The sequence below is a fragment of the Apus apus genome, chromosome 3, assembly GCF_020740795.1.
Source record: "Apus apus isolate bApuApu2 chromosome 3, bApuApu2.pri.cur, whole genome shotgun sequence".
Taxonomy (NCBI): Eukaryota; Metazoa; Chordata; class Aves; order Apodiformes; family Apodidae; genus Apus; species Apus apus.
In genome coordinates this window covers 73,566,771-73,589,534 of record NC_067284.1, presented here as the reverse complement: position 1 = coordinate 73,589,534, position 22,764 = coordinate 73,566,771, and the positions used below count along the sequence as shown (strand labels likewise).

At 42.2% G+C, this 22,764-nt stretch overlaps 1 protein-coding gene across 1 annotated transcript in view; it reads left to right on the top strand.

Moving 5' to 3' along the window:
* Window positions 1-14,483: 14,483 nt before the first annotated feature.
* The window catches only part of PPP1CB (protein phosphatase 1 catalytic subunit beta), a 28,448-nt gene continuing 20,167 nt past the window's right edge, over window positions 14,484-22,764 (top strand). Inside the window, exon 1 of the mRNA XM_051616047.1 lies at window positions 14,484-14,738. Within this exon, the coding sequence (XP_051472007.1) occupies window positions 14,687-14,738 (52 nt within the window). The 5' untranslated portion in view covers window positions 14,484-14,686. The remainder of the gene's footprint in view (window positions 14,739-22,764) is intronic.

Sequence of the window (22,764 nt, the reverse complement as noted above, 5' to 3'; positions counted from 1 at the left end):
CACTAGTCCTTTACTGTTCTTGCAGTCAAAAAACAATACTAAAATATATCACAGTGTCTGACCTCTCCTGGTTCTCTGAAAACCTCAGCCATTGCATCTACTGCATATCCCATGATCAAAAGGACATTCCAATATTCCACTGCACATTGGGTCCCTGGCTCAGTGTATAAGTTTGTCCTTTTTGTAGCTTTCAGTGGTGATGGAGGTGATCTCTCAGATGATTTTTTAATGTAAAGTCCTACAGAGGCCACAGTAACACAACGGACTCTCTTTTCCAGGCACTGTACAAACACGTAATGAGTGATAATGCCTGCCTGGGATGACACACAAACCCCACCTGCAACAAGTAGGAATACCTGGTATTTTCTGTAATAGAGATACGATGCTCTAATGCAGTTGCAGTTTGGGTAATTACACTGTCTAGTCCCGTTTGCCAGTGGTATCACCAGGATATAGCATCCTGCATTTACTGCTTCGGCCGTTGATACCGAACCGTTCAGCTGTCACACACTTAGCTAGCACAAAAGCATGATGATATTCTCAACCTTTGTAAATCAAGCAGAGCTGATTGAACAGGTCCACATCACACTGCAGAATTAGTTGCAACTCAGACAGAAGGGAGGTTTTTCCTTCATTCAGTATAGGCCTAAAGCTACTGCGTCTGAATTCAGTAACAAACTGACTGATTCCAGGGGAACTCTGCTTCCCATCCTTTGCTAGTAGATGAACTTTGGATTTGCAGTGAGTGAAACTTGCTCTCTAGGTGTAAGATAGCATTCTTTTTCTATGTGATCTGATAAGGTCCTAGCCTTGCCTGTTTTAAAAACTTGTGTCATTGTTTTCTGAAGGGCAGCACTTGCGTTTTGGAGGAAACCTAGCAACACTCATGTGAAACAAGAATAATTAAAATGTGGAAGACTACTAGAAGTGCAAGACTGAATTATGGTCTACTGGGGAAAACTAATCTAAGTGTGGCTAATGACATCCTTTAGAAAGTGATGCTCAGCTAAGAAGACATACTAATGTCATTTGTATTGATAAACTATGTTAATGCTTCCAAATACTTTAAATGACACAGTTTAAAAAAAAAGAAGTTAGGGAGTCTATACTTAAAGATCCAGTGGAGTATCCATCAAAGTGACAGACATTTCTTCTTATTGGTATCTCAGATTTGTTTGCAGCTCATGGAATGAAAAAAACGGAAAATATGAAAATCCTAAAAGGAAAATTTACTCTTAATACACTTTACTGAGATGAAAATCAAAGTAACGTATGTTGGAAGAAATGAGTAGGTAAAGTTAATGAAAAGTAAGCTGAAATAAAGCAAATTTCACCCTGGCCCTATTAAGCTATGATATAGTTTAAGACATGGTCCATATTCAACCACAGCTATGCAAAAATCAACTGAGATTACACCTCAGCGGGTACACAGTTAGTTAATATGATGCTGAATGGGATTTAACTTTGTCTCTGCTGACTAATGAGTTGTGGTCAGCACATTCTAACCAGTCTACCTTGACCTTCCATAACTGTTTTGAAGCATACTATACATCTGGCTGGGTAGACAACCTTTAAGATTTTGGTTTATACTTGAAGGCTTTGTCTTGCATAGGGTGATTTTTATGACATAACTAACTTTGCTTGCCAAACTGGAACACATTTTACAGGCAAAAAGCACTCTAATTATGTAGGAGGAGTTTACTGTCATAACTATACCAGCATCACAGAACTTCAAAACGTGAACAGGAGTTAGGTGCTTATTTGAGTCTGTATGTCTTCTAACCACTTAAAAAAGTATAATTAGTTTTCTAAAACCTCCCCGTCCCCAGACACACACTGGGTCTGACTCTCACCCAGTTCAGAAGTCAGCAGCAGGGTGCCAAGCCCATCAGAGAGGGAGAATCAGGCCTTCTCCTTTAGAGAGACAGCACCCGTGTGATTCACCCACTAGCAGAGGGTGGTGTAACAAGAAAAGCAACGCCCTGGGAAGTAGAAAGAAATGCAAAAGACTAGACTTTGTCCCTTTTTTACTTACATATGCATACAAATTCTTGTACATATCCGATACTTCTATGTATCTTGTGCCAGCTCTACCCTCATTAATCAGTGTACGAGTGCAGCTGTGACAAAGGGGGTTTAAGAAAGCAGCATGAGATGCTAACTTTGTACCAGGCTGGCTGTGCCCTGCACCAAGCAATTCTCCTCCGAGCAGTACGGCTGCCAGCTCTGGCTGCCATAACCAGCCACAGGAAACCTTTTTTCTCATGTAAAGCCAGCCTGGTGTGACTGGACCGCATCTGTGTGACAGTGTGTGAAGACACATTACCAGCTTGGGTTGTTGATAGCTTAGCTCATCCTTCCAGTTCACAGTGTAGATATAGGAAGGACCTTATGCCCACAGGAAGACTGTGGGCAGAAGATCAGATTTAAAGGATTATAGCAACCAAACAGTAAAGCTTGCACAGTACCTGCCTACTGTACTTCTGACTGTTGCCATCACTATTTTACTCAGCTCTACATTTACCCCTTCCACTTTTCCCACCCCCAAAAATGCAAGTCAGACATGGAAACAAGTATTTTGCACTTTTTCTGGTATTTGGGTTTAAAGGGGCAAGGAACAATAAAGAGTAGGATCACGTTCCATTAATGTTTTGGAAATCCACAGGCTTTATGAGAGAAAAGACCTGAATGCATGACTGGTGTCAGTAGCAAGTCATCTGGAACGTGCAAGGGAAAATGCTTTTAAAATCTTTAAAGTAAATGATCATGCAAAGACACAAATAGTCAATGCTTGAGGCAAAAAGTGTTTAATTAGAATGGGAAAAGTCTTTGTTCTAAGTAATTAAAGGTAAAATTCCAGAGTAGATGAGAGAAATTCAAACTCCTTAAACATTTGACAGCTTTAAAGAGAAATCTGCTAGTGTTCAGAGGCAAAATGAAGGCAGATTGTCTGCTTATGCAGCTCTACAGAGGCATTGCAAGGGCTGAGCAGTGAATCCCTGCCCATGTAGGGGGATTCAAAGCACCAGAGACAGGCATACAGACATCCCCTACAACCAAGAAGTAGAATAAGCATCCTCTGAAGAATGACAAAAAATCCCACATGCTAAGCAGGGAGCTGCCTTGAATGAGTCTGCAGGTAGGACTATGCAGGGGTGTACAGAGAGCAATACAGGCTGGATGGGATCTGGGGGTCATTGGGTCCATCTACCCAGCCCAAAGCAGGGCCAGTTTAAATCAGGTGCCTGGCACCTCGCTGAATTCTGGTCCTGCTCAGGGGACTGGGGGTCTCACTCCTTTTGCATGCTGGTTACAGGCTTAGCTAAATATTTAGCAGAATGACCTATCAGCTGAAGCATGTATCCAGAAGATGGGATTTGAGATCAACACGTATGACACTGCCCGGGACATGCTGTAATCCCTGACCTCTGGCATAGTCTGAGAAAGAGGGAAACATTTCTTTCTGCTAGAAAAGCTGGCCTGTGGGCAGCTGGGATGCAGCTGTGGGGCTTAGACAGGAGGTTTGGGCAACATGTCATGCAGTAGGGCACCTAAGCTCTCAGAGTTTCTTATAGATTTTATATCAGACAGCCTCTTCTTTATACAGGACACAATCCTGGTATGAGGGACAAGCAATACTGACAAGGGAACAATAAGTTAATGGATCTTCATGAAATAGAGATGTTGAGGTTATCAGTACTGCCCATGCCAAAACATCTCTGGATATGCTCAGAAGCAGGACAGCAGGCATGTGGAGGATGGAACAAGTCTGAGATTTACCAACCAAAGCCTTTACTCAGAGGCTGACAGGGAGACTATGGGCATCATCGTTTTGGAAATCAACATCACAAGAAGGAACTGTTTAAGACTGAGGCACCTACATATTTTTGGAGGTCTAACTATAATTATACACATGGTACTGTGACTGTTTTACATGACAGGTTTTATATGATAGAGATCAATCTCCCAGATGAACAATAACAGGAAAAATCCTCAGTGTGCTGTCAGCTGAAAATGTTCCTACTTCTTTTATTTGTTCTGGGTAGGTACGTAGGTTCTTTGTCTGTACCTAACTACGTCAGGTATTAGTAATGTAATCTTTCAATTCTGATTGTTTCCAATAAAATCCATACTTCGCAACTAGCTTTACTGTATGAGAGTCATGACTAAGCTTTGAATAATTCGTAATCCACTACAATTTTTAATAGCATTTTCCAGTTTAGTGCTTTCTCCCTTCTCTGTAATGGTTGCCATTTTACGTTCATAAGAAGATTTCCCAGCAAAAGGATTTCTTACCACCCAAAGTGGAGTGCTGAGTGTCTCCATTTCTCTATGGAGACACTCAGCAATAGTAGCAACCATTCTTAAAATTATACTTATGACATAACTATACCACATTTATTTTAATTAAGAAGCTCACTGATGTTTAGTGTAATTTGCTTTACTGAATGTATGCATATATGACCAGACACTGTCAAAAGCTATACCTTCTCGTGGCCAAGACCATAACATTTTAAGTTTACAGTTTCACTTCCGACCAGCATGTGGGAATGGACTCATAATCATCCACACAAAAGCCTAAACCATTTCCTAGCTAGGTATTTTAAAAGGGCTTGCCACAAGTAGAAGTTCGGATTACCTAGGATTATGCAGAGGGAATTAATAATGTAAGGCAGGTATCAAACAGTATAAAAAATATCCAGATGACTCCTGGAAACCTTTTTTTCCTAGTGGAATAGGGGAGAAAAGAGAAGAGCTAATTTGTACTGTAGCAAACAGGAAGTCAGCTTGATGATCTCAGGAGAAAAGGACAAACACTTAGGCTTTATTAAAGGTACTATGACAGTATTTCTGACCCCCAGGAAAGAGTTAAAACTGTGCATTGGTTGCTGAGAGCCTGTTGTCAAGATCACTAAGAGGCCAATTAAAGTTTATTCTGATTAGGAAGTGCTCATATTTTAATGGATGATCATATGAAATTTTCACTATCTGTCACACTAACTTTTCTGGTCATTCTGGTCATTCAATTAGAAAGAAGATGCTCAAGAAAGGAATTAATTTCTTTAATTCCTGGAGACAACCCCAAAAAGTAGCTCAGCTTCAAATGAGGGATTTACACTGCTTAATTCCAAAACTTGTCTTGTGAAGAATGTTGTTTGTAAGTCACCAAACTCTGAAAGGACCAGGCACCCTGATTTTCTGCACTGTAGTACATGCCTACCAGGGCCTGCATGCAAACAGAAGTATCCTGCCCAGGCCTGCTAGGTTAAATGCAGGCAAGGCTCTTCAGGAAACTAAGATCTTTTTTTGTTGTTGCTGGTTGTTTTGAGGTGGTTTGTTTGTTTGTGTGTGTGTTTGTTGTTGTTGTTTTTTGTTTTGTTTTTTGCTAACTATATCAGCTCTCTTATTCGCTCTTTCTGTAGGTATCTCAATACATTCTTGTTGCCTGGATCAAACAACTCCAGACTCGGTATTTTGGTTTGGTAGGGGTCACATTCAATGACCCAACCCTCTCTGTCCTGGGTACAGGGGTTTTTTTGGGTCTCTACAGGGCCAGAACACTGCAGAGCCTGTGACTCTTTTGGCTTATGGCCTCATGAAAATGCAGCTTTGTCCTTTTACTTCTGCCCCTGTGAAAGTCATGGAAGTATTTATAAAAAAATGTTTTCCCTTCCACTTGTGATAGAGCCTTAGTAGCTCAGCTGAAATTGCCTGGATATTCTAAACTTATAAGCATCATCCCACCAGAGATGTGTTCTTGAATGTTAAATTTAGGCTAATTGGAGGCATATCCTTTAATTTAGCAAGCTGAGGTTACTAATACAGATCAAGAGCTAAAAATTAACAGTGGAGCTGATGTATGTTAAATGCCTAAGTGATATCTTAACCTATAATTATACAAGTTCTGTTAATAGTGAATAATTCAAATCTTCAGGGACTTCAATAGTCTAATGGGCTGTAGTTATTTCCAATTTACTTTATGGTTGCTAAGTTTCATTAAAATGAGAAAAAGGCTGCAGAGCGTGGCAGAAGAAAATTGGTGTTTGAAGTTATCATTCAGGAATCAAAATATGAAATTTAAATTAGAAGGTGTTCAAGCAACACAATGACACCAAAGCTGAGCACTGATAATGAAAGTAGGAAGACAATGAGTTTGAAGAGCATATTAAAGGACAACAGTCCTCCTACCAACATGCCTTGTAATGATGGTACCTTAAACACTGCACTACTGCAGCCCATGAGGAGTCCAAAACATATTACAAACATCAATTATGCCTTGCTACATTCTTCTGAATTATTTAAATGTTGTTATCACTGATTTGCAGATGGCAGGCTGCGGAGCGATAAAGCGCGGGGCGTATCTGAAGCCACGAGATGAGTCCGTAGGATGCGAGACGGGGCCCACAGCCTCCACGCTGGCCAGCCACCAGGTATAGTTACACCCCACCATCGCTCTGGGAGGCTGCTCAGAGAGTGTCCACCCTCCATGGCTTGCCACGGCCCTTTTCCTCCTCATACCACAGTCCTTGGTCTTCTTCTCAGGTGGGCTGAGACAGATGTATTTGGGAGATGTGCTATACACCAGATCACCCAAAGCAATGTGGGTTAAAGCTCGTGCTTTCTGGAGAGCCAGAGGGAGTTGTTACTCATCTGCATCACCTCAGACACCTGGCTTGCAGTGCAATCCCACAAACACACCAGCATAGAATCATAGAATGTATTGAATTGGAAGGAACATACAAAGTTCTTCTTGTCCAACCCCCCTACAATAAGCAAGGACATCTCCAGCTAGACCAGACTGCTCAGAGCCCCATCATACCTGACCTTGAATGTCTCCAGGGATGTGGCCTCCACCATGTCTCTAGGCAACCTGTTCCAGGGATCCACCACCCTCATAGTAACTTTTTCAAAATGTCCAATCTAAATCTACCCTTTTCTAGCTTAAAAACCAAGACCCCTTGTCCTACCATTATGTTACTTTCTGAACAGGTCTTTCCCAGCCTTCTTACAGGCCCCTTTCAGGTACTGGAAGGTTGCCATAAGGCTGGCATGACCACAGGGACAGCAAATCACAGTGGGGAGAGATGGTGGGAGCTTGGAGAGACCACCTTTGGCCAGCATTGTCACCACCGAGTAGGTGCTGTGCCTCCAGCTCCAGCCACGTGTGTTTCCATGCAGCCGGGTGCCACAGTGCATGCCCCCCCCAATCCACTTACAACAGCTAAAGGCCTCCCCTCAGCCAAGCCCACCCAGCCTTGCAGAGTGAGTCTAGGTTTTGCTGACTCCAGGCTGAAATCTGTCAGCGTGGCCCATTGCTGCTAGTCACAGTGGTCTCTCCCAGCTCCTGCTCTTCTGAGCCATGCTGTATGAACTACTTTTGGAACAACAAGGATAAATTAGATTACTTGATAATAAAAATACCACACAAATTTGTAAGTTAATGAGCAGTACATGTTACAATTTAGAAGTTAAGGTGTCTGACACGTTTTAATACCTAAATTTTACTTTAAATTAATTGTTAATTCTTCTGGAGTGTACTTCAGATTAACAATTAAATGTTCTTTTTTACCTAAAGATTAGCTACTTCCTCAAGGTTTTCATAGTGATTCATATTGCCTTATCTAAATCCAGCCTCAAATTCTTCACTTGCATATCAGTTCAGTTTTTTAACCTAACTTAAGTATCTGAATTTCTCTAGAAAGGCAGAAATTATTGTGAGGTTTATTTGTTTTAGTTTAAATGCCTTGAAGTGCTGCAGTTTCCATGTCAATGAATGGGCCATGAGATAAAGATTTATCACTAAATAGATCTGTCTTTATAAAATAGGTACTCCAAACAGCTCCTTTTTATTTTTTCTGAATCAAAATAACCTCTTACATCTAAGTCTGAAATACATTTACCCATTTTGTCACATATTGCTAAATATCTCTGATTTACATAGAAGCAACAACCAAACTCCATGTACATTGTGTTAGCTAAATTATTATTATTACATAATTACATAATGGAGAAACAGCAGATTCAAACTCTTAAAATGCTGATCATGAAGTATATTAAATTATAGCATTGCCTCAACTGCGGGGCAGGTGTGCTCAGTGGCACACCCTCTGCCATGCAGATGATGGGATAATCCAGAGCACAACACAGCTTCTCTCTCAAAAGCCGAAGGAAACCAACACCTAAGGAGACATTTTGGACCTCTGCTGTGTCCTGCAACCACGACACACTTTAGGGTTCACAGCTGTAAGACTGAAGCAGTACCTAGTGATGCACAAGAAATATGCATTGCAATAAGTGATCCAGAAAACTGACACGCTTTTGCAGGCAGGCTCACTCAGAAATCACAAGTAAAAAGAAATAATTCCCAAGCTTATTTTTACATGCAACAGAAGATAGGGAGTCGGCAGGTTTGGATTTGGCTCAAGAACACATGCTGCAGCCATCAGTAACCCCACAGCCTGAAGCCCCCTGAGCCTTGCTCTTCAAACTATGAGCAATCTTCACCAAACGGCATCAGCCTCCCAGTAACCCAACAAAATGATGTACCAATCAGAATCATGTGATGTAATTACTGAGTGGCTGAAAACTGCTTTCAGACTTGCAGAAAAAAGGTGCCTTTTTGCTACAGAGTTATGTTAAGCAATAGCAACACAAATCAATAAAAATCACCAAATAATTAAGCATCTTCAGACGCTTAACACCCATGGCAGCTGCCATTAGCAAGAGGTTTGAGAGCTGTTTACAAATCTCTTCAGCGTATTACAAATTCCCCGTGGAGCACTCAGATGTCCCAGCTATGGTGGTGCGTGCTGTGTAGGCCACAATCCTGTCCCTGTGCTATAAGCAGTAATGGTTTCACATCCAGAAATCGTGTCCTGGGAATATGGCTGAGGACACAGCACACGAGAGAGGCATTAGCAAGAAGGGAGACATGTGGACGGTCAGAGCATGCAGGAGGCTAGACTGTGACTCATTGCATAACCTGGAGGAATTAATTTGCCTTCTTGTTCATCTTTAGTGTAACCCTCTGTGAGAAATGTGCATCAAAATTTAATTACTTCATGGATTGTTATGTAGTCTGATTAATAATATTTAGTGAGCACTTGGAGATCCCTGGATAAAGCTTGGAGGTTTTTTCTAAGTCTATTATTACTGCCTTCATAGCTTTCACTCCTTCTGTTGCGTCCCTGAGTTTAAAGGAGTTCTTCCTAATGCTCTGCACACGTTTTGTGAAACTCTGGCTGCTGGTGTCAAACGCCAGGATATTTGCAGGGCATAAACCATCTGGTTTTGCTGAAACGAAATATTCTTGTGTTTACTTAGGAAAATGAATGCAGACTTTTTCAGCTCTCGCAGCTGTTCCTTCCTGGGAAACAGGAGAAGAACATTTTTCTCTCCAAAGCAGAGGAATAGTAAGCTTGATTGACATTCCCCAAACTGCAGATCCTGCAGGCCCAAATTACTTGCCATGTTTTGCTTCAGAAGTACTACCCCCTTCCTTGCTTGGGGAATAATGCCACAGCAGGTGTTGTGTGTTTCTGATAGTTTGTGGGCAGTAGGACAGGCTGCCAGGGGAACTAAGATTGTATCGTATGCTAATAAATAATGAAAAAAAAATCTCCTCACGCTTTTATACAGTTCTGACACGGAGAGATGAAGCAATCTGTGATACATACCACTGGGTATGCCTCACCTTGTCCTTGTTTTGCATGTGGCTCCCAGAAGGCTCTCTCTCCTGCCTTCCAGGCAGTGCTTACCCTGCCCAGGATCTCTAACTAAGTTTGGAGCTATCAGGATAGGGCAGGGGTAGCTGCTCTTTTCAAAATAAGACTTTCGAGTCACACCCACTAGATTGAAATTTCTATTATATATATTTTAAAACTGTTTCAACGCTGGTTCTTGACATAAACAATCTGCTTTTTTATTTTAATTCCAGAGAAAATAAGGGAACATCTAGACCTGGCCTGCCTTTTAAGTATGCATAAAAGGCAATGAGGGCATAAGTACTTTCACAGGAATCAAGGGTCAGTATTAATCTACAAAAATATCTTGTTCTTCAAAAAATACAATTACTAAAGCTTTGATGATTATAGTAAACACATTTGTGTATCAACCAATATCTCATAATGCATTTCAAATATTCCAGGTATGTCTCTTCACTCCCTGGTGAGGTTACTACTCCCATTTTATAAATGTGGGACTTAGAAAACTGAGACCTCACCAAAGTTGCCCAGGTAAGGACGAGCAAACATATTACAAGAATCTGGGGAGGCTGAGTCTGACTTAGCTGCTAGCTCTTCAATGTACAAGGATTAAGTGTAAACATTATGTACAATATTTACAGCATGTTACCTTAATAATACCCTGCCTCTTTGGTTGGATCAATATTTAACTATTTCTACAAACTGTAATAGCTACATGGAGAGAGATGGATCAGCTCTATAGCTGAATGATTATGGCATTCACCTGACACAGATCCAGAAGCAATTCCCTGCCCAGTGGATATTTAATTATTCATTAAAGTGTTGCAGTTTCCAGTGATACCAAGAGACCTGCCTCGCATGCTGCAGTTCAGAGAAGAGTCTTTCATGTCCTAGGTAGGTGCCTTTGAACCCAAAACACTGGCTGGTTTGGAACTGGCCTTCTTTTCTACTGTCCCAGGAAAGCTCAGAAAACCTTGGTTTTACTCCAGTGAAGAAAAGTGTTGATTTGTTGTTTTTTTAAAAAAAATCTTAGTAGGATATAACAAAAGCTACAATATACCCAGCTTTAGTGCAAATACTGAAAAAATAAAAAGGGTCATAAAGTGCTATGGAGTGAGATCTGTTTGGCTTTCTGCACCTGTTTCTCATTTTGAGACAAACCAGGTAAAAACTATCTGCAGTCTTTGCTTATTTTGGGGTTACCTTGACACAGTTCCTTGCCATTTCTGACTAAAGAAACAGGACCTATGAATATTTTGTAAACAAACTATCCTAAGAAAATGCATTACTGATTTGGATCACTAATTTCTGTTTCAAGTCTCAAACTGCAGAAGGCCACTGAGGAGGCAGCAGTGAGGGAGGCAGAGGTGCTTCATCTCTCTGTCCAGACCAGGGAGAATATGCTTCTAATGACATGCAGGAAAACTAACCACATGGCTCCTCCTGCCTTCCTCCTCTCATCTACATCACAGCTGCAGTCAGCCCTGAGGGACAGCTGGCAAAGGTGAAAGAGTATGTTAGGAACAAGCTATAGCACTAGGATAACGCTATATAAATACTGCCATGTGCTGTCTAGCAGGTAACTGATGACAGACCTAGGAGGGCAACGTAGCTGGGGCCAAGGTGTTTGAAAGCAGCAGTTACAATGGTGGTATAAATACCTTGAAAGTCCACGAAGTGCACTACCTTCAAAGTGCAACAAGTAGCAGAAGCTGAACCAATGTAAGTTTACTAGGAAGAAGTAGGAAAGGTAAGACCAGAGATGCTGGGGCAGTGCTCTGTAGCTGGGGCTGCAACAGTCCTAAATTCACAGCAGCCAAGTGAGTAAGATCTCCTCTCTAAGTAGCCAGAGTTTAGGGAATGACACTTACTAACACACTTTTTTTTTTTTTTTTTTACCACCTTCTTTGGAAACTTGTATCCTTTTTTTAAACTCAGCAGAAGAGCTGTGCAAATTGAAGGATGCCTTGAGATGGCGCACAGATAAGGGGAGGAAAGTTGACACACAGGGTATTTAGGGTAACAAACACTGACACCAAGTAGGGGAAAGTTGGAAGCAAAGCCATGGTTGGTGGACACAAGAGGAAATGCCAAAATAAGTAAAGGAAGTTTAGAAAGTTTAGTGTTATTAATGAGAAATCTCCACAGGCCTCAGCAATGTCCAGCTCCTCTGGCTGCTTATATCACCAGTTACATAACTTTGATCTGTATCTGTTTATGGTATAATGCTAAAAATTACTTAATATCTTCCCCTAATCAAAGAAAATGCATTCGGTCCACATTACTATTTATTTCTGAATCACAGATGATGGGCCTCATTCTCCGGTCTCTTTGTTGTATTTGCTGTATTGGGATTATGTCAACATAAAGCACAGGGTCTGTCAAGTTCTACCCACTGAGGGAGAAACTCACGTACTCCTTTTGCTGCTCAAGCCACAGAGTAAGTGAAGGGGCAAAAGTGCAAACTTGACAGGGTTCTGCAGCACAGTGAAGTGACCACCCCCTGTTTGACAACCCACATACAGCTGGGGAGTGACTCTGTCACTCAGCAACATTCCCACTCCATGGGTCGATGGAGAAGGAGGGAAGGTGTGCTGTGCCAGCTGGGATTCACCTGTGACAGAACAGAGAGGCATCCTGTGAGGTGTCCTACTTCAGACTTTGAGAGCAGTACCAGAGTGATGGTGTCCCTCAGAAAACTGAGAAAACAGAGAAGCAGTGAAATGGAGTAGAAATACCAAGCTTCATGTATTTACTAGAGGTCCTCAAGAATGCAATGATGCGAGTTATGCAGGTCAATGAGGGTTCAGATGTGAGGTAGTAAAATAAAATAAGACACTGGCACAGCACCTACAAGGAAAGAAGTGAGGTATTTTTTTTGCAGCTTGTTCTGTTCCATAGCATCTCTGCTTATTCATTTTTTATTACGATAGGCCACTGAATTTTTTTTCTGGAACATGCTGACATGCCTAGCAAAGGCAGTTAGTACAGAATTAAGTTTTGCTTCATGTATCCGAAAGTTTAGTATCTTCTGGGGTTGTGGAAGACAAATTAATTGTATCTTTATGCCACAGTGAAAGATAATTTCATATCCTCATTTTGTTGTCAATGCAGAATGTTCTGTGATAAAATAATATTATGTCTGAACCTGATGTTGCGATGGCTTAAAATATCCTTCAGGGCAGTTCGGTTGTGTGAAATGAAACTGGGACAATTCCTAAAAGCTCAAGAGGGACTGCAGAGCTATTAAGTTTTGGCAGCAATAAAGTAGCTGGGATAAGGAAGATCCTTTTAAAAGCTCAGTAATTATTTTTCCTAGTTAGACAAAAAATGAAAGAAAAATATTTTAAGGTTTGGGTTTGTTTTTTTTTTTTTAAGATTTTCACTACTATCAGATCTTGAATAAGAAAGGATAGCAGTACGTGCTTGCAGCAGATGAATTAGAATTCCATTTCCATATATGCTGCCTATAAATGGAGATACAAAATCAATTTTCTTTTTCTGAAGTGTCTTCCTCTTCTTTCAGGGTATCAACTGAAACTTTGTTATCATTGCATAGGTATTTCAAAGGAGTGTTCTTTTACCTGACTGTCTGGACACTTTGCATCATCTGATGCCTAATCGTTGCCCCGCCTTGTCCTAATTACTTTTGTTTTGGTCATAAGCATTTTCTCCTCATCAAGAGATAAATAACTGGGTTTTAATCTTATTTAAGGTGACAGGATTTTGCTGGCTGGTACAGACCAACGGAAAAATTCAAGTTCAAGCACACAGACAAAAGTTTCGACTTCAGGAACGTCTACATTTAGGCATATAAATAGCCTGTTTTTCTCTGGAGCATCTGGACTTTGGTATTTTGTCAACATACACATATTTGATTGCTGTCCCAATTCGCAAAAAGTTGTCACCACCTACATTTTAAGGCACTTCTGTATCCATCCAAGGCAAGCATCTGTTGCTAAAAGTATGTAAACTAACATGTCTTTACAGACCTCCTTTTGAAAAGATCGCCAAAAAAAAAAGCGCTGCTAGCCGGCCCGGCCACAATGAAACATGAACCGCATGGGTTAGGTTTTTCTGACAACCGTGTTATGAAGAGAACAAACTTGTCGTTCCGGTTCCGACAGGTCTTTTTCTAGCAGCCCGTGGCACTGGGCGGCAGGAGGGCTGGCACGGGCTGCGCGCAGCCCCCCCGCACTCACCGCCTCGCCCGGCGCCCAGCGGGTCAAGCCCCCCTCTCCCGCAGGAACACGCGGCAAGGCGGGGCTCCATGAGAAACGCCCGGCGTCCCCGCATCCTCGGTGAAGTCCTGGGAGCTGCTCCCCCGAGTCCCGGAGCTGCCCAGCCCCTCCGGAGCGCCGGTGTCCTGGCAGGAGGCGCTCCCCCCGCCTGCGCTCCGCGGCGGCCCCAAGGGGCTGCCTGACCCAGGCCTGGCTTGCGGGGCCTCCCCCCAGGCCCGGGACGGGCAGAAAGCAGGGCCAGAGCAGCCCGGCTTGGCGCGGAGGGGCTGAGCGGCGCGGCCCTGCCAGCCCCGCCGGCCGGCAGGCCCCGGGGCCCGGCCCGGCGCTCCGAGCGACTCCCGCAGCCCCCGCGGTTACCAGGCGACGGCCGGGAACAAGGGAGGGCGGGGCGGCCCGCGGCCCGCCGGCAGCCGCAGCGCCTGCGCGACCGCTGGAGCGCGGAGCGGCGGCGGGCGAGGGGGAGGAGGCGGAGGCGGAGGAGGAAGGCGCCTGCGCGCTGGCGGCCGCTGAGGCGGGGAGGAGGCGCGGGGAGGAGCGGCGGCCGCTTCCCCCCCCCCATTTAGCGGCGCGGGAGCGGGCGCGGTGCTTTCCGGCTGCCGGCGCGGGGGGACTGCGGGAGGGGGGCGGGGGGAGCCGCCGCGGCCAGCGCGCCCTGCTCCTGCTCCTCCCTCTCCCTCTCCTCCCTGAAGCGCCCTCCACCCCGCCCTCCGCCCGCCCGGGACCCAGCCTGCTGGCCACAAAATGGCGGACGGGGAGCTGAACGTGGACAGCCTCATCACCCGGCTGCTGGAAGGTGAGCGAGGCGCCGGGCAGCCCCGCCTGCTGCCCCCTGCCCACAGCGCGGAGGGAGGGAGGGCGGGAGGGCGCCGGCGGCTCAGCCTCGGGGCTGCCGGCGGGCTGTGCGGGGGGAAGCGGGCGGGGCGGGCTCGTCCGGCGCCGCGGCGCGGCCGGGGGGTGCGGGGGCAGCGTCTCCTCTGCGCCCGCTGGGGCGGCCGGGAGGGTCTTGGGGCGCCCCGGGGGTGCGGCCCGGCCCGGCCCAGCCCCTCGGAGGGAGCAGGGCTGCCTGGGGATGGGGGGGGGTGGGGGTGCTGGTGTGCGCGGGGGTCCGGCCTCCCCGTCTAGCTGAGGTGGCTGCTTTCCTATGTTCAAAAAAAACCCCAAAAAACAAAAAAACCCGCCTCGTTTTCCTTCTCCCCTCTCCCCCCCGCGCTGCGGCTGCCTGGTTTAGGGGTGGGCTGGAGAAGCCTCGCTTAGGTGAACGATGGGCGGCCTTGTCCCTTCCTCCGGCGGGGTTAGTCACAGTCTTCCCTATTTAAAATGTTGTGTATAAGCTGCGTTAGGTACGGGGTTGTAAGTACGTGTCAGTGGAAGCAGAGGGATTTAGTGGGCTGAAATTCCTCTGCCTGCCCACGGGGCAGTCTCTAAAAGTGGCTCTGGCGGATGGCTAATAAAAGCTACGAAGGGTTTTGTGTGTGCTAAATGCCCAGTCTTTCCTTCATAGTCAGGGGGAGACCGATTCCTCTGCTTTTGGAGGAGCTGAGGAATTTTTACTAGCCTTTTATTTTTATTCAAGTCATCTCTTGAATGCTTAGTCTTCTTAGGCCTCTTCTGCCATTAATCTTTCATTCCACGTTCAGCAAATACCTGGTATGTTGGAGATGAGAGTACACGCATGGGAATGTGCTGTTAGCTTACTTGGTGGCTGTGTTCCTTAGGTAGCTGGATCAGTTTGCAGAAGGCTTACGGAAAGGCATTTCTGGAGTATGCACAATTCTGGAACTGGAACAAGTTTCCTAAGTCTGAAAGTTTTGTTCTGCTGAGTTACTAACAAAGCAGAGCTTTTAGAACTTCGAGAATTTTTTAGTAGTTGCTGCCTATGTAGTAGTAGTTGCTGTTCTTTTTAGATGCGAAACTTAATTATGAACAATAAAATAAATATTTTAAAATACAGAAAGGCTTTGGGCAATTGTGCTTATGTTTGTGATTTAAAGAATGCCGTGTAGCATAGTATGAAGAAACCTGCAGGTATCATCAGTTGAAGTTTATCTTTGATCACTAATACAGATAAACCTCCCTTTTTCAGGATGTTGAAACACAGATTAGTAGGTAGGTTTTTAAGATAAACCAAATAGTAACCTAGTGAACATCAGCTTTGCGGTGCAGGTTTTCTTGGGACATGCAAATGTGTGTATATGTATGGTGGTGGGTTTTTTAAGAGACACTTGAGAAATATACTTGAAAGGAAGTTTCCCGCTTTGATTATCTGTGTAGTTACTTAAATATAGATTGTTTAAGAGGAGGGATTCTACAGTGTTTTGGTATGCAGCTGGTTGGATTTTTCTTAAGTATTACTCTGCTTTTCCTTTTTTTAACTCAGGTGTCTAAAATGCATGTTCCATACCTTTTACACACTGCATAAATACTTCTGTTGCAGTTTTCCTGCTTCTTTTATTATGACTGAGTGCCTTGTGTCTGAGCAACCTAATCAGTGTTTTGTATTCCATAGTACTTTAATCTTTAGGGATATATATGTGCAACTTCTGAACCAAGCTTTGCTTATTTTTCGGCACTGTTTCTAAGTCTAGTTCTCCTTCTGAGCAGAGTTTAGGAAGATTCTTAAGGCAAATGGGGTGTACTAGGAGTGTCTTGTACAAAATCTTGCATCTGAAAAGTAATAGATTCTTGCAGGTTTTATTGGGGGGGGGGGAAACCACAATAAACTTTTACCGAAAGAATGTATTGTGTGTGAATTATTTTTGCTACTATTAACATATTTTATTTGTTGTTCTGCTACTGTATAATATTTTAAGCTGTGGTTTGAATAGTAGTGTTTCACAAGCTTTTTTTTTTTTTTAGTACAGTTGGCAGCTGACATTCTGGAGCTCATGTTGTTGCTTAGCTGACCTGTTCTGGTAAACTGAGTATGCATCCCTCCCCTTGCTGCTTGTGCAGAAAAAATTCTATTGACTCTTATCTTTGGAGCAATTAGTTTAAAGCAAGTTTTTGGCTCCATTACTCACACTTCAACTTTGACTTAAAGGATAAGCGAACTTGGCTTTTGAGCTGTAAAAGTGAACATTTAAAATAATCAAAAGACATTTTTTTGAAATATCATTATATACGTTTAGTCCTTTTAGTTATGGATGTAAAAGGGATGGCTTTAAATTTCAGAGCCGTCTACAGCTGCTGCGCATCAATTTTAAAGGGTAGCAAATATATATAAAAAGCTACAGCAGTAGGAAACCTACCTGCTGTCATAGGACTGCTGGTTGGTGACACCTGTTTCTAGGCCATGATATTAGCTGTCAGGAGTTCTTGCTCTTACTTTAATGAGGTTACTCTTAACTGGTGTTATTCTTGTTGCTCAAGACTATGTATCTTTTGGGTTATTTGTTACATTAACTTGACTTTTGATTGGAATTACCTGCTTAGATGATCTTACCCTCCATGTATTGGGAAGTTTTTTCCTTCTTTTTCTGAGATAAAAGTATGAGGTGGTCTGTAGCCAGGCTGCTTTGGAGAATTCGTGAAGATTATCTTCCCAACCCTCAAGGATGCATGCTTATCTTGAATGCATGCTTATTTTAGAGATCTCTTGAGACAGATTGGTTAACTCTGGATTTAAACTGGGAATAGTTTTTAGAAAGACTCAGCTGAACCATAGTGTAAATGCTTGGTGATAGTCTTCTAGGACATTAGCTTTTAATTTCCATGTTCTTCTGCTTATACCACGCACTTATCTTCTTTATTAAATGGGTAAGTGGTGAATTTAGAAATGGTAAGAGCTTGTTTTGAATTGACTTTCTCTTGCAGTGTCTAGTACTTGGTTACTAGTTAGTGATATCTTATAAATAAATTCTGTTTGGAGGAAAGTAAAACTAAAGTGTATGCATAAAGTCTGAACTTCCATGGCAGTGCTTGATTGTATTTCTTCTACCTGCAGACTTAAATTCCTGTTCCTGTTTCTTTACTAGAAGAATGAGGGAGTTACTAGCAGTATTAAATATGTGCCTGACTGATCTTGGCAACACTTTTAGCTTTATTCAAATATTTTTTTATTATTATTATGAAATCACTGTTAAGTGAATCTGCGAAGTTTTACAGGTCACGCAAACGCAAAATTCCGCATCACTGGTAAAACATTTAGAGTGATGTGTGACCGTGAAGGTGAAAAAGCCATATTAGTTTTAAGACTGCTTCCTTTTTGTACTGGTATTCAGAATTCTAGTAATTCTGGGTCAGACTTATTTGTGCTATGGCACACAAAAAGATGACAGCCTCATTTTTGCTTCAGGGTGCTGACTTTTTTCTTGTGTTTTTTCTCTTTTTTTATCTTCCTACCTTCCCAGCTATGCCATCTGGTGGATGGATCTTCCCAGTCCATTCTAGCTTTGGACAGCACAGGAATATGCACACACACAAGACTGTCATGAGTATAGCAGATGTAGAATATGTTATGTTTTGCCCTATTTAGGCACACCATATATCCTTCTGTGGGAAATTCCCTGAAGTTTGCAGAGATGCTGAGCTAAACTGATACACCAGGCTTACATTTAAGCCTGTATCTAAGCTAATTTTAGCTCTGGTGACGAGTGTAAAAGTGCCCTTTGTATCAATGAAAGGATGCTGCAATAGGTGTGGCCTTACTTGTAAAGAGTGCTGTGGGTGGTGTTAGGTAAGACCATGTTTCTGTCTGTGTGTTTGGTTTCCTGTTTCTGTGCTGTTTATGTCTCTTAAAATTTCTGGATATAAGGCAGCCTACCTGGACTCGACTTTCTGCACTTTCAAGTATATAGGCGTCTGTCTTGGTAAACACCAAGGAGTTTACCATATGGAAGAGAGGATGTACTTGGGGAAACGCAGACAAATTGTAGCTTTAAATACAAGATGGATTTCTGTGAAGAGGGTGTATTTATATAGCTATACAAACAAATTTGCCTTGTCTGTGCAAGACCTCTTGCCTAAATCTAGCTAACCTGTTTCAGTCTAATGACTTGAATTCAGATGATGGAACTTAATGTGGCTCTAAAATGGGATTATTTTTTGTGAGGCTAAAAGGGCTATTCTGATAGTATTGATTCACCCAGAAAGCTGGAAGACACTTATCCAGGAGGAGAGTTGTCAAAGAGTAGATGTGAAGGATGGTTATTTCTTTGATGTTCAGCTCAAAGTGTGATTTTTATGATTGCCTTCATAAAAGCTGGCTGTACCATGTCATGTGATGTCTTCTAAGAAACCTGCAACCTTCAGTTACTTCTGATTTCAGATGTCTTACAGGTTGTGATAAAAATAGAAATGTGAATATTATTCAGTTTTTCAAAGGCAAGGCAGATTTTAAATGCTTATGAAATGACATTTTCCTTATTAGTTTTATATGCTATAGAGCTACTAGGCTCATGTATTATGGTCAGTAATGTTTGGTTAATGGTCAGTTTCTTGTGTGGTTAATGGCCTTACTGATTAACCTATCCAGCCGGTCTGATGGTGTGGTATGATACAGTAGTAGTGCTTGCAGTTCCACAGGCTCTATGACTGAAGCTGAAAAAGAGAGGCAGTTGTAGGAAAGAAAAACAGACCTTAATGATCTGTTGCAGAACAATAGAAACAAACCATGGAGGTGAACCTTGAGTAAGGAAGGGTTATTATGTTTGGTATGAAATCAGTGCTATTAGAAAAATAAATGAGGAAAACTTAAAGGAATTTTTTGCAAAGGATGTGTTTTTGAAATAGTCTTTAGGAAGAAAACAGGCAGTTTTCATATGTTCTGAGGAGGGTACGTGTCTTATTAAAAAGGGAGAAGTGATAAAAAGAAGAATGATGTTTGTTTCTGGGTTTGTACAGCAGTGCACTTATCAGCCAGTTCATCTTTAGCTTTATAAGTGCATGACGAATGGGATAGTTGACTTGAAAAATTGCACAGAAGGCCAGGAGTGTCAGACTGTGTGTGCTGATGTTCCTTTATTCTGGCTGGCTATTTTACCTCTTGAAGCCTGCACGATTCAGTAAGTGTCATGAGTGCTCATCAGTTCTTTCAGTAACATTATGCTGCAGCACAGTTTTTACTTGACTCATTCAGTGTTGCTCAGAGATGCAAAGCTCTTCTGTGTAAGTATGTAGCCATATTAGTATTAAATACCTGAAAAATGTAAAAGGTGCAGCTGTCATGTTAAACCCTAGCCTTTTGTATTACAACTTAAGTAACTTCTTTCTTTGGTAGTTCTCAGGAGTAACTTTGTAACTTGCCTCTGCCTTCTTTAAATTTTAGAAATTTCATTAGCAGTGCTTTAGAGGAGAAGTCAAGAAGCTGAAATTCTTTGTTTCAGGAGATTTTTATGCTAGCTTAGCCTTTCAAGTGGACTAGAATGGGAATTGCCATCACTTTGTATAATACAGCGTAGTGAGAGGCTTCTGCCTTATGTTTTGCTAGTTACATGAGTTTTAGGTTCAAGTGTAATGAAGCAAACACTAAATATAGACCAATAGCAAGCATTTGGCTTTCACCTTTTGCTTGCAAAATGGAGTAGCTAATATGATCTTATCCTTCAGCATTTAATTCAGCAATTTTTGGAACTGTGCATGATAAAGAAATACTGAGACCATAAGTTAGTTTATGCAACCTGAGTGTAAGCAAGCAGGTGGTCCATGAAGAGAAAATATAACGGGCAAAGGTTGACTTAGTGACACTTGGCATGTTTTCATGGGCTTATTTGGGTATGCCCTGAAGCAACTTCAGATACTGGTTTCTAATGAGGTTTCTCCTCCACAAGCATTAATTTTGCTGGATGGTATGTATTTTAAGAATGTAAATTCAAGTTTGGGTAGAGGAACACCTCATAGTTAAGTTATTTTCCTGGTTAGAAGCTAAAGGTTTTGGCAGACTCTTACTCTGCAGTGAGGTTGCGTTTGATGTTAGGCCTGTCCTATTAAAATGAGTTCACAAGCAGTCGCTGTGTGCTTCAGCAAAGTACTTATTATCAAGGACATTCAGGAAAAAAAAAACTCTAGAAGGCCAATTCTTCTATTTTTAGTAGGGAGTTTGGATGATGTACCCTAGGAAAGGTCCAGGGCTTTGCTGTGTACACCGTGCAGGGGAGCTGTCTGTATTCAATAATACACTTTTTACTGAATTGAGCAAAGCTCAGACAGGGCTTCATTTATATTATCATTGTTCACCAGTGTATCATGTGAGCGCAAGCCATTTTAAGCTTAGTTCTGTTAGGGCAGTTCTGAAACTGAAAACTTCTGCTGCTGGCTTAACTCTCAATGTTTTGCTGCAAGATAGGGAGCGGCTGCTTCTGAATGACAGCTGAACAATATAAATAACAGAAAATATTTTGAGGGAGTAGAAGTTTTGATTTCCAAAATTAGATACTTTTAAAACCCAGTGTAGGATTCCTGACGTAAACCCATGAAAATATGTAACTTGGATTTAAAAAATGCTGTGAGCAGATAACTTTAGAGCATGTTTCCAGAATCAGTTTGAACTGTGTGGTGTTTTCCAAGTCATTGCTAGTGCCACCTTTGGCTTCCATATCCATTCTGCTTCTATTGATAGACTGTTCAGGATTCATCAAATAACCCAAAGTACTTTAAGTACAAGAAATAAGTAGTTAAATGTTGTAGTTGTTAGTCGCTGAACATTAAACATTCCACAGTGTCGGGGGGAGTGTAAGCTTGTGGGAATTGCTTGTGTGTAATTTTTAAAATTACATGCTTACGGTCTTGTGTTGTAGTTTTTGGGGTTTTTTTTAGATATAGTCTGGCAAAATAAGTCTCTAAAGCCATAATTTCAGAAATAAGCTTGGCTGGAGCTACTGTGAAAACAGTCAGAACCAGCTGCTTATTCCCTCAGTAGTCCTAGCTGAAGTTCACAGTGGATGTATTCTCCATCTTGAGGAACTATCTATATTACATTTTTGTTTTGTTGTGTCTTTGTACTAAAAAGAAAAGATCGGTTCACTGATGCGATTTACTGTGTCACACAAATGGATATACCTGCAAAAAAAAGCAGTGTGTAGGGAATGAAGGAGGCTGCTTCTTAGCAGCAATGCTGGCCTGTTATTTTATGGGACTTTAAAGAAGTCTGTCTGGGTTTTAATTTTATGCTAGAACTGAATGTTTTGTCCATTAAAGAGATCGTGTGTGGTATTACAGAGCACAGTATAAATGTTCTAGGGCAGCTGCACATACCTCAATTGATTTAGTAGTTGAAGACACTTTTATCAGTGGTGTCACAAAATGAGCAGCGTAGTTACTTAGTGAGAGGCATACCAGAAACAGTGTGACAGAATAGGTTAAATGTATTTTCTCCAGTTCATGAAAGAGTGTGGTAAAAAGTTGTGCTCCCAGAACTTCTAGCCTCCAGTTCTTGACCCACTTTGCTCAGTGTTAATTTTTCTTCCTTTCCAATATTGCCTCAGATAATTTACTACACTCTGGCAAGAATTTGGAGGGATTAAAAAAATAATTACTGCTGAAGTTTTTCCTTTCCTGCCACTGTGCAGCTCATGTCTCTGATTACTGTAGACTTGCTAAGGTTGCTTATCAAAGGTTATGTAGATGCAAAGACCATTTTAATGATGATTAAAGCAGTTTTTGCATTACTATAGGATCTATTGTGATAAAATAATAGCCTGACAGTGCGATGCATATAGTTGCTTTTAATTCTCTCTATTCTCTGTCACTTTGCTTTAGGCTTCTTGCAGCAATCGCTTGTTCTAGCATAGTGCTATGCACGTGGGATTGTGTATTTCAACAGGAATTGCTGTCCCTACTGAAGACTTTTGTCTAAATCAAAGCTTGTTTACAGACTATATGTC